This window comes from Dipteris shenzhenensis, chromosome 26 (assembly GCF_047967505.1).
Source record: "Dipteris shenzhenensis isolate YYH24624 ecotype China chromosome 26, Dip_SZ_1.0, whole genome shotgun sequence".
NCBI classification, from domain to species: Eukaryota; Viridiplantae; Streptophyta; class Polypodiopsida; order Gleicheniales; family Dipteridaceae; genus Dipteris; species Dipteris shenzhenensis.
Window position 1 is genome coordinate 26,163,106 of NC_141621.1, and position 12,872 is coordinate 26,175,977.

The 12,872-nt window shown below is 42.8% G+C and overlaps 1 protein-coding gene across 1 annotated transcript in view; it reads left to right on the forward strand.

Moving 5' to 3' along the window:
• The window catches only part of LOC147884890 (uncharacterized), a 30,199-nt gene extending 23,656 nt beyond the window's left edge, over positions 1-6,543 (forward strand). Inside the window, exon 4 of the mRNA XM_087397823.1 lies at positions 6,082-6,543. Within this exon, the coding sequence (XP_087253949.1) occupies positions 6,082-6,239 (158 nt within the window). The 3' untranslated portion in view covers positions 6,240-6,543. The remainder of the gene's footprint in view (positions 1-6,081) is intronic.
• The last annotated feature ends 6,329 nt before the right edge of the window (positions 6,544-12,872 follow it).

The window sequence follows — 12,872 nt, forward strand, 5'->3', positions numbered from 1 at the left end:
TTAAGAAGTTTGTGATTCCACACCCACACCGCACACTGTGTGAGCTCCTGGGCATTACTATAAGTCTTTTAGGTGTGATCCCACATCCCCCACTCACCCTAGGTCTCCCTCCCCCACGCTCTCCTCATTTGGGGGCTTACAGATGGGGAGGTGACCTTTCCAACACCCGCTCTCACCGACACATCTCGGCCCAATGCCAACACGTGGATAAAGATGCTCCAGTAACTCCCTAGTCGTAGTCCTCTTGAACTTTTCGATGTCGAAATCTTTTCCTGGATTTTCATCCAGTGGCTCCTGCTCCACCAGGTCTGGTTCCGCTTCCGCACACCATTCTGGTACACAGGTCCATCTTTGGTAGCACCTCCTGGCACCACCATCCTCCGTCACATTCCTACCTTCAAACTCAAGCAATCCAGCCGTCATGATCTTCCAGTTGTCCCCCTCATAATGAGTGAACAACCTGGAGTCTTCCAAGCACCATGCTTTGAGGCTCTGTTTCAACCCGTCCTTTTGGCAAGGTCTGCAACAAATGTACATCTCCAGATCACCTGGACTACGAACTTTAAACGCTCCTGACTGAACCTGAGTCACCCTCCTTCTCGCAAGGGCACAATCCTCCAGTCGTGGAAGTCGATTCCCTAGAGCGTCTGAATCAGGGTCGTCCTTCAGCAAGGTCCGTGCCTTCAGGCTCCCACACCTGTGAGCCTCCTACTTGGGCTCTGATACCATGTTAGAAAATACCCAATAGAGGGTACACGCAGCGGAAGACTTATAGTAATGCCTTGGAGCTCACACAGTGTGGTGTGGGATGTGGAATCACAAACTTCTTTACTTAATGTGCATCACATAGATGTGCAGACTCATCAATAGACAATGAACCAGCTAGATATAGAAGACACCAAAACTTATATATTTCCGTCCAAAACTATGGACACAATACAAAAGAGATAGATCCAGAGTCCCACCAATGGTGTGGTCCTCTGATCTAACCACAAGGTCTTTCTCCTATCTGCCGGCTATCTCTAGACTCGAGTCTGCGTGCTCCACCTCGAGCGTCTGTAGACTTTCCGTCCAGTGTGTTCTTCTCCGCCTTATTGCCTATGAATCAGCGTAGGTGGACAGCCCCTGCCAAGCTTTGTCTGTAGCACACAGGTCCCTGTTCAACTGCTCCAACGTGCTTGTGAATGGCTGCTCCAGAAGGTATGATGATTTCAGCAGCTTGCTGCCCTAGAAGACAGCCAAGGTCCAGCCTCTCCCTAGAGCTAAGTCTGCAGCACCTGTTGCACTCTCTCACCTCCTGTAGATAGGCGCAGAGAGTAGGCTTCCTGCTGCTCCTTTCTGCCCTGGAACTGCTGGCTATGCTGGATATGAAATGAGGCCTGTGGCCTCTGCTTTTATAGGCCCCAAGGGCCCCTTGAAGTAACCGACCAGCCAGCCCTAAATGGGCCGACTGGCTGGTCTGTTTCGGCTGACCAGTCTGCCCCAAAACCAGCCCTTTAAGGGCTCCAAAACTAGGGCCCTTTGGCCCACACTTCCAGGGCTTTTGGCCCTCCAATCTAGGCAAGGGCCCAGCCTATATAAGGCATGCCTCTACTCACTGGCAGCCCCATTTGCTACTCCCCCAGGCCCCAGCCATGTCAGCGCCTGTTCACCCTGCTGCTGCTGGTTCTGCCCTCTGCCAGGCTCTTCTCCAGCCACACGTGCAGCGCTGTACTGAACCGTACTGCTGCTGATGTCATCGTGCCCTGCCAAGTCAGATCTAGGGCTTGCTGCCCCCGCCTTCTGCTCCTTCCACAGGTTGCGTCCTTTGCAGCCTTCTTCTCTTGTGAGGTGCTGCCCATGTGGCAGCCCCGTCTCTCTCTCTTCTCTGGGCATCTTCTGCCCTAGGTCTCCCTCCCCCACGCTCTCCTCATTTGGGGGCTTACAGATGGGGAGGTGACCTTCCCCACGCTCTCCTCAGTAGGTCTTGACACTCTTGCCAGAGACTAGGGACAGAGTTTGTTAGAGTATTCCAGTATTGATGAAACCAGACATGAGAGTCTTACTTGATGCATCATTCACCAATCTGGATGCTTTTTGGGGCATGATTGGAGACCATGTTACCTCAGCCATGCAAAGCATTTGGGACTATGGTACTATGCCCAATTCACTTACAGAGGGTCTCATTCATCTTATCCCAAAGGGGACGTTGCAAAAATTTAATTTTTCATGGAGACCCATCACTCTCTCGGGAATATTCTATAAGATATTGGCCAAAGCTATTAGTTTGCGTTTGTAGCCCATTCTTCCAGATCTTTTTCATAATACACAAATAGGCTTCGTGCATGGCAGAAGCATTTTTAATAATATCTTCTCATTTTGGGTGGCTTCACATTGGCCTATGTAGACCAACCAATGTCTTGCCATTCTACTCCTAAATTTTGAGAAAGCTTATGATAGAGTAGATTGAGGTTCTAGGATCATGGGGTTAACCAAGGGATTGCATCACTCAGCTCAAAAGGTAGATAAAGAATTTTCTTCGGAGTGGACTAGATGCTTCGGTAGGTGTTAGAGTCAGGGTTGCTTGGGAGGCTTTGATCCTACACATTGACAATATCCTCACTCATTGAACCCTCCTCAGAAACACTCACTTCATTCCACCTTGGACACTGCAGGCATTCCCCATTCCTACCAGAGCAGCCAGGCATGCACCACTAGCACTCTCTCCTTGCCCACCACTCGCTCTAATCTCCTACTCTGAAAGCTAGACGTATATGCAAGTTTATAGTAGGGCAAGGCGATGGTTTAATAGCAAACCTCCAAATTTACAGGAAGGGGGTCTCAATGTAATAGATCCAGACTTGCAGAGTAGAGCTCTATTATGCAAAGTGGTGGTCAGAGGACTTTTGCTAGGACAGTAACCTTGGAAGGATTTTTTAATTTGTTGCATATAGTCAGTGGCGATCGAGTGGATAGTACCAACCCATCTCAGGGATCACTACCTCTTATGGATGCTATCCTGAAAGCTCAGGCCAGCTTCAAGACTGCTCTTTGGAGAGTTCCCACCTTCCTCTCGAGAAGAGATTGATTGGCAGCCTGCCGTGTGGATGACAATATACTTGATGATCATGGTAAACCTCTTGTTATCTCTGATTTTATGAAGTGGTCTCAATGGGAGAGAGGTTTTGCTTCCTCTAGGGGCTCGTGGAAGAATTTCAAAAACCTTCTAGTAGAGTGTGCAATTAGTAAGTCACCTTAGAGAAAGTGCAAGGAGAATTCAGTAGATTGATGCAACCATACCCTTGGGTTGGGTTCTTCCATGTGACAAGCCTCACTCTCTATCTACTTGGCTTGGGGCCTTGACGAGATTAGAGGTCCCACATTAGGTTATAGGACTACGAGGATTAGACAAAGATGCCTTTGTCTTTGATGTTCTTGTTGGAGGCAGGTTGTCTAGGTCTACATATGAGATACTTATGCATATTCCATTTCAGCCTATCAAGGTGGTAGGTTATGTGGAGTAGTGCTTTTGGGCTTCAAGATGTCTAGACCCTAACCCAGATCACATTCGCTTGGGTTCATGGAGGATTTGGCTTTGTGGATGTGTCTCCATAAAGTATTTGCAGTGGAATCCCAGGGAGTAGAAGTGGGAGTGGATTGATGAAAGGCATCGAGACACGAGCCTCCTCTTCTTTCATTACATGGTCATTAATGCCAAAGTTTCAACTCAGCTTAGAGGTTGGAAGCCCACCAGAGCTCCTTAGATTTTCGCTGAGTTGTAGAAATCCTTTTGGAAGAGACATTGGAAATCCCTTAGGAATAGAAAACTGACTCTTTTCTTTTGGCTTTCTATTGATGGAGGGATTGCAGTGATTTAGTGGAGATCCGTGTTTGGTGTAGACTTTACTTGTATTCGTTGCCTTTCTGCTATGGAGTCTATCCATATTCAGCATTGCTTATGGGACTGCATATAGGCGAGGATCATCCAGGAAGGGATTGCTAGCGTAGTGAGCACCTTATGCCTTCTCCTTTCTTCACGACTTGGGGCTTGGTAGCTTGGCTCTCTCTTTTGGAGTCTCAAGCGTTTTATGAGAGACATGACTTTTCTTGGGCCCTTTCGGTTTGATTTGGTTAAGTCATGCTCTTTGGATGACGTTCTTGGCTCTCCTTATAGACCTGCTCATGCCTCTGTGGTTACATCATGGGAGACTGTGGCGAGCATATCAGTGTGGCAGATTTGGAGATCTAGATGCACGGAGTCTTTGGATAGTTCCTAGGTCCACCCTGCACATACATTGGCCAGTATTTGGACAGATACGGTACACACAATTGTGGCCATTTTGGGGAGCATGCAAGGGTCTTTCCAGGTAAACTATACTACGAGGACTATTTTCCTAAGGGACTGGAGTGGTTTCTTGTTCTTCTCGGAGTCACCCCCTCCGTTGAGGTGACAATATATTTAGCCTCAACCTTGGATTTTTTATTTGCTCTCTTACAGGAGCTTGATTTTACCCTTCTAGGGTGTTGGTTTTTCATTCCTTGCATAATGTACTTCTCCCTTGAGCTTTGCTCTTGGGGTCCTTTTCATACTTCATATTTGACAAAAAGAATGAAATATATTGTTTATATGGATCTACTTTTGTGGTCTACATGGATAACTTTAAAGCATTTTGGCAATACTTTTGATCTAAGGGACTGGAGGCCAGTAGTCGGAACTTATCCAAGAATTTGACTTTTAGATCCCGTATCGTGAAGGACCTGCTATAAGGAAGCTAATGCCTTGAGCTGTATTGAAATTCAGACCCGTAGTGGTCCTACCAGATGTAGGGTGTCCGGTTTTTCCTAGGCAAAGCACTGTTTTAGGCTTGTGCCTTATGTGAAGACTGCAGCTCTTTCTGGTCATTCCTCATTGTCCCACTCTTTGTGTTTGTCACCTTTGAGTTTCTCTTAAGGCTTGATGCTTCCATCTCCCACATCGAAGGCTTGTGGGCTGCATTCAGCGTCTGGCCTCACCGTGCAAGCAAGTTTAATGACCCCCATTTTTGTAATTGTCTGAACTCGTTAGAATTGCCTTTGCCAAAGTTATGCCTTGAGGAGAGAGCTTTGATACCAATGAATGGAGGGATGGAGTCTGGCATGGCCGTGCTTAAAGGCTCATGTTATGTGGAACTGAACTCAAACAATGCAAAATTACAACTTGGACACAACGAGGAAATTTTGTATTACATCAAAGTGGGTGTCTATACAACAAGTGATAAGTGTGGGTTTTGGGCTCTAAGTGATGGATGTCCAGCATCGGGGATTTCCACTCTCATGGGGTGAGGGTGTAGGCTGTAGGCCCTGCCCTAGGGTACAACCTTTAGAAGGTGTACATCTGGTGATAACACTGAGTAGGAAATGTAAAACATGTATGTTTGACTGTCAAAATGGGTCCAATATACTTTGCAGGTGGGAGTCTTGGAGTTTCTTGTAGAGAACTATGGGGTACACAGAAAAAGATGTGAATTCTGACTCCAAGATGCCAGAGATGCGAGTTTGCTAATTAACCAGAGATGATTGGAATGTAAACTTCAGAGGTGTAAATTAGCTTTGTACGGTTGGTTGAATTATATTTCAGCTTCTTACAATTTATGTATTGCAATGTCTATTCTTGTTTTGTTGGAGTGTCTAAAAGCATAGGCACCTCGGAAACATGTGTATGAGAAGGTATGGGGTGGCTGATAGTGTGTTGGCATCATCATCATCTCTCAATACTGGAATCCCTGTTGCATTATGATAATCCACTCTTCTTTAATTTCGTTCTTCTTTCTTTCTTTCAAAGAGTCTTTGAAAAAGTATGTCAATACAGTCGTGTACTTACCTATTTTCAATTTCAACTTCTCTCCTAACTGAAATAGATACAGAGTCTCCTCTGGCCTTAGGTACTTTACTAACTATGACTTGTCTGCTGTGTTCTTCTCTCTCATGGCACATGTGCACATGCTTAGCAAGTTTAGAAACTCTTAGTGATTCACCATTGTCTTTCTTCCGCTTGATACTACTTTGGATTTGCCAATTTTAATGACCTTTGGGACTCGTATTAAGAAAAAGGGTTTCATACAGGTCTTGAGTTTGATGAGCATGTTGTCAACATTGGGGAACACACGAAGTTGAGGATAGCTGCTTCTATTGACTTCCCTCGGCAGTTTCCTCTTAAGGAAGGTGAACAGCCAATCAGAGTTCACATCAATCGTTTGGGCTTGAAGGCTCGAATAAGTTAATGATACCATAGACATATGATTCAAAAAATTAAAGTCAGTGGCAGAGGCAAAATTCGAATTCTTTGAAGCACTCCCATTGTCAAGTTGAGCTGCATAATCTTCCAGTGCAGGCGTATTTCATCATGTATATGTCTTTTACCTTCTTATATTTTGTATGTTCTTGTCTATAATTGTGTTGCTGCTGCAGTGACTTTTACTCCGAAGGAGGTTCATGCACGGGTAGGATATGGTATAACGGGAAATTTTTGTCTATTATTTTCTTGAAGAGGTTGATTTCATCTTTCTTTCCTGCTGTAGAGAGGCTTCAAATGCTTTGGGTCAGTGGATGGATGGTTGATTCCTGTCTCATAATACTTTTGCACAGCTTCCTGAGAATTAATAGTTTGTTCTATGATGCTTATCGATGAGTGAGTTACATTGTTTTCTAAATGCAGTATGAATATGCTTCTATTGTAGATGATACAAGGTGCAGTTCTTTGTGATGTGATGTGTGTATGGATTGAATGCTAATTTTATTGCAGGTCTGAGCATGGATGGAGTAAAAAGAGACTATTTTTTTGAAGCAGCATCCTATTCCTAGTAAGAATAGTTTGTCTTTTGTTTGTGTAGCCATCGCATAGGGTGTGGTAAAAAAACTGAACAAAAACATTAACGTGTACATGAGAGTTGCTTGCAGGCCATGTATTCTGTATGTTTATCTTCTATGCTTAATTTCAATGGAGCCCAGCCCAATTGTTTATTTGTTTCTCCGATGACATTTCCAGGGGCCTAAAGCACTCATTAAACAACGCGCGCACACACGAACGAACGCACGCATGCACGCACACTTTTTTAGTGTAAACTTTGAATGCTTTATATTATAAGATAGCTATGCCAGAGAACTGATAAGCTGAAAGATTACATCAAGAGAGAATCTCCCTGTAGGACAAATATGCATCATGATCTTTGCAGTGAGTTTGCAAACAATTGAAGAGCGATTGCTGCAAAGAATGACTAGAGAAAACAAAAGTAGGATCACCACACGTGCGCGCGCGCGCACACACACAGAATACTCAGTTGCTAAAGGTCTCTAAGCCCATCCGATAAAATGCAAAGCTCATTAAGGCCTATCAAACTTCTCAGAAGTTATTGCATTGTCTCCAAAAACCTCTAGATGACTCCCAAGATGTTTCCTAATGATCATAATTTTGATACTTGAGAGTTATAGAAAGTGTTTGATTGGACTCCCAAGATGTTTCCTAATGATCATAATTTTGATACTTGAGAGTTACAGAAAGTGTTTAATTGGTTTCTTGTAAAAATAATAGAAAGTATTGGTTTATTATCATGATATTTCCATTAGTTTTAGTAGAAATATAAACTCAAAATGGGCCTTATATTGTCATAGTATCGTGTTCTTAAGCAAATTCTTTAACAACCAACCATTTGGAGGAATCCATAGTGGTACAAACCACGTCATTGGTGTAGAGAAAAGGTTCCTCCATTCTCACTCTGATTTTGCAAAAGTAAACAAAACCTTTGTGTTTTAATCTTGCCATAGTCCCTATAAGGACAAGTGCTAGCTACCTAAACACACTCTCTCAGGTACTTAGATTTTCACATACCCACATGCACATGAGCATCCATTTCTACAAGGGTCTTTGTAGTAGGTGTTTTTTCTCACCTCCGAACATGAGGGCACACACACTCAATGACGAGCACTATGACTCTACATGAAGATGAATTGCGATCATGAGCCTCCTTGTCCAAGCATATCAAGGGAAAAGATAATCGTCCTCTCCACAAAATGCATAGAGAGTGTTATGTAGCATCTAGCCAAAGACTAAGCGTATGCATAACCTAGTTCCATGACTAAAGGCCAAATAGCTTGTGTGTCCAATCATCCTCACTAGTAGCCATAAACATAAACTATGACATGGATGAGTGGCATTGCCAACTACTCCCAAGTGGCATCCTTTAATGTAGTCCTAGGGTCTAGTCTTCAAAACATTGCTAGAAATTGAATGTCTTGGTTGTAAGTAGGCTAGGATATTCCACTTTGTGATGCAAGCCTAAGATTTAGAGGGAGTCGAATAAAAATTGGAATATGTTTACCTCCAAGAGGACATAAACAAGGGATGACTAAGAGGAGACATCAAGGATGCAAGGGTATAGAAATGGAAGAAAGGTAAGGATGTGTTGGTGGAATGGGGTGCAACGTAGGGATTGAATGGCATAGGGGTCCTTGGGGAAAATGGGGCTCTCTATGCAACCGTCTAGGTGCTCAACTACTTGGGGAGTGAGCACTACTTGGGGAGTGTATAGTAGGCTCTTACGTGGTCAATCTAGGAGGACCTACCTCCATGGTTGGGGATGAAGGTGCAACTAAGCACTCAACTGACTCTAGGGCATTGTGAATTTGAACTGGCTCTGTTGGATGGTCCATGTCCATCTTATCCTCACACATTGTGACCTTAAAGCCCATCTCCTTGGTTTTAAAACTGCATATCGCTATGCTTCCTTTCTTGGATTGGAATCAAAATTTTGTGTTGAATAACAATCCGTAGGTTATGAATTACCGTGGGGATACATAAGGTTGTGATGAATTTGGCTGGTGGATTGGGAACCCCCCCCCCCCGCCCCCCTCCCTTCACCATCGAGGTGCGACTTGCAAAGAGGGGAAAATCTTGGCTAGATAGCCCATTTGTTGACAACGTAAGAACTGGCTTGGAACACTTTGCTACCTCCACTCGACAAAACTCTCTTGTAGTTGGTCTCCAAAATGATATTTGATGGGAGGAAATTTGGATCCTTTACAACTAGGCATAGGTTTGGGATGTAATTGATGGGAGTCTCCAAAACCATGTCGGAATGGGAACCAATTGATGACAAAATATCCATGGTTTCCCTTGTAAGGGGAGTGTAAGATGATAAAAAATCAAGATAGATGGTTCTTAGCCTCCACGTTTACCATTGTGAATCCATGGTACCATGGGAGAGCAAAAACCAAATGAGGAAAGCTCATGAGATAGATGAAGAGCACACAAGGAAATGAACTTTGTATTGTGGCAAGGACACATTAGAGTTGGTTGCCACCTTCCCCTTTAATTGAAGCATGGAATGTATTAATGAAAAAATAAATAAAATCACAAATCTTGAAACAAGTGTTGCTATAAATGCCATAAGTTTAAATTACCAACACAATTTTTTTGACATGGGGGCTTGTTCTCTCCTAAAGTATTAGTAGAGGCCACTTATCGTTTGAGGTGGGGGCTTGTTCTTTTTTGGGAGTATTACCCGAGGACTAAGGCCATTAGTGCAAGGAGACTACTTCCTACTTGATGACGTAAAATAAATAGAGTGATGAAATTCGTGTGGCAAGCGCATAATGGGAACATACCTAGTATGAATGCACAAAGAAGGATGCAATGGTAAATTGAACTCAAGGATTGTTCTACAGGCTAGAGAAGGAAAGCAAAGGGGAATTGAAAGAGTGATGTGGTATGAGGGAATGGAAGGAACACAATTCGGAATTCCATGATGCTCATGTACAAGGGGTCCAAAGAACTTACACAGAGAAGAATATTCCCAAAACCTACAGCCAATATGAAGAACTAGTGCTTCCATAAACATAAGTCACTCTCATCCACCAATACAATGCTACACCTTCACCAATACACTGCTACATGGTGAGCTTATAGCTCTAGCCTCTCTCCTTAATGATGCTCTCCTCCACCTCTACCCTTGCCTTGATCTTGGCTAGTCTCATCCTTGGAGATGATCTCAGACTCCTCCTGTTAGTGGAATCTTTTTCCTTCATTCTCATTGGTTATCCTCATATCTCCCTTATCCATTCTACCCCTTTCTCTCTTAATGACTTTGGTGAATTTTTGACGGCACCATGCTCTAGCTTGTCACTGCTACCTTAACTCTTTCATGTATACCTCTTAGTGTCTTTGACTTGTACTGAGATAGACGAGGTCAGATCGTGTTGGCTGACACAACTTACTATCCTCCATGTGCACCTGCATGTTTGCTGCTCAACAAACAAGCTTCCAGGCACCTTAGATGCCAGTCTAACCACATGGATGCTTGTGATGAAAATTACTAGGAAGATGAAGTGGCATTGGGGTGCGCATTGTCTTCCTCTATAGTATCCTTGACATTGCATTGGTCCTCATTCTTCTCTTTGTAGCGATGGTAGCATGTAACTTACTATCCTCCATGTGCACCTGCATGTTTGCTGCTCAACAAACAAGCTTCCAGGCACCTTAGATGCCAGTCTAACCACATGGATGCTTGTGATGAAAATTACTAGGAAGATGAAGTGGCATTGGGGTGCGCATTGTCTTCCTCTATAGTATCCTTGACATTGCATTGGTCCTCATTCTTCTCTTTGTAGCGATGGTAGCATGTACTTATTATACAAGTGCATCAGTCTTATCGATGAGTCTGAGTCATCCATATTGTCTCTCTCTTAAGCACTTCATAGCAAATCTTTCACCTAACTTTAATAATTATATATAAAATGTCTCATATCCCGAAACACAATAATTATACAAGTCAAATTCCAAACCACTGTCATCCATATTGTCTCTTTCTTTACTGTTATCTTCATCTCCATTCCGATGTCCTTTCCTATTTATCTCATCTATGTAGTGTTATCTTCATCTCCTTTCCGATCTCTTCTGCTATTTCTACTCACATAGTCAGTTCAATTTGCATGTCATCTTATCTAATTTTTAAATATAATTAATGAAAGCATTGTTCATATTCTCATGATGTTCATGTGTTGTGCAATGCCATTAATGTCTTATCTCATCTCATATTATTTTAAATGTAAGATAGAATGTCATCTCATGAATTTGGACAGTGCACCACTCTAAACGAATTTGGATCCGTCACTAGCCAAAAATTACTGAAATAGGTATTAATACTAATTTGCATCAGTCATACATGCCACTCATGTATGTTATTTTGTTTCCTTGGGGGGACGATGGTTGGCATCTATAAATCCCCTACAGTGATGTTCTTAATCGCACACCAATGCATGAGATACGAAGACAAAGTTGTGTCATCCAAAGACAGTACTATGCATATTGTTTGCAAGTGAAATATGATACAAATGCATGTCTTCTGTGTGGGGGGAGATTACTGTAGTAATACATGGTTGATGCATATAGTAGCATGGAAGATTCTAAGGTTGTGCAGATATGAAACAATCAAGCTTCTTTACGTGCATAAGTTTATCAAGGATTCATGGACATGGTAAATACAACCGATGGGACACGTACTGTGTTGGGCATTGCTGTAGGTCATAGAGTTGTGTTGCCATCTTCTTTTACGGGAGGGTCCTGGTATATGTGCCAGTTATACCAAAACGCAATGGCAATTGTGAGAAAAAAGGAAAAGCCATACCTATTTATCACATTCACCTGCAATCTAAAATGGCTAGGGATTGTTGCCTGGACAAACTACACAAGACCAGCTAGATTTGGCAACTCAAGTATTTTATCAAAAGAATTATAAAAATAAAAATAAGAATATGATGCAATCAATTATAAAATATAATTTGTCTGGGAATGTAGCTAGATATGTGGGTGTGATTGAGTTCCAAAAGAGAGGTCTGCCACACTCACATATATTGTTGATATTAGAAGGTGACTTCAAACTTCTGGAGATCGGACACTATGGCTGATTGGAATGTGAAGAGTTGCCGGATAAAACATTGTTCTCAGATTTGCATGATTTTATTGGACAATGTAATGTCCATGGTCCATGTGGTGCACTGAATGCCTCTATAGCTTGCATGGTTGAGGACAAATGCATACATCATTAACAGTTATCCACTTGCATTCTTGCAGACTACTATTGTTGGGAATGATGGATATCTTGTTTACATGCACCATGATGATGGTCGAAAGATAGCTAGATTGTGCCATTTAATCCTTTCCTTTGCATGAAGTACAATGCACACATCAATGTGGAAAATTTCTCCGTAATTACTGTAGTTAAGTATTCATACAAATACGTATACAAGGGTCACGATAGAGCAATCGTTAGGATGCAGCTAAATCATGCAGAAGAACAAGGGCAGTTGCCATTGATGAGATCAGTGCTTACCTGGATGCTTGTTACGTGCCAACGTCAGAAGCATGTTGGCGGATTTATGAGTATGCCATGCACGATGAAAAACCAGATGTGTAAAGGTTGTAGGTTCATCTTTCAATGTGCAATAATGTCATATTTTGGGTTGATGATGATTTGCAGAATGTAGTGGATAGGGAACAAAATTGAAAGACTATTCTCACAAAATGGTTCACTTACAATCAGTTGCAAAATAACGCAAGTAGCTTGATGTATGGTGACTTGCCAGACAAGTTGGTCTGGAATAAAACCAGTAAGCAGTGGGCTAGAAGAAAGAAGGGCAATACCATCGGCCGAATGTACAATATTTCTCCATTAGTGGGTGAGCTCTACTTCATATGTATGCTTCTTAATGTGTGCAGGGGTTGCAAGTCCTTTGATGACCTACATACTTTTGATAGGCAAGTCTACCCTACTTTCAAGGCAGCACACGTAGCACAGGGTTTGTTGGAAAGTGATGCCAGGGTTTGTTGGAAAGTGATGCCATGTTTTATCAAAATAGTGCAT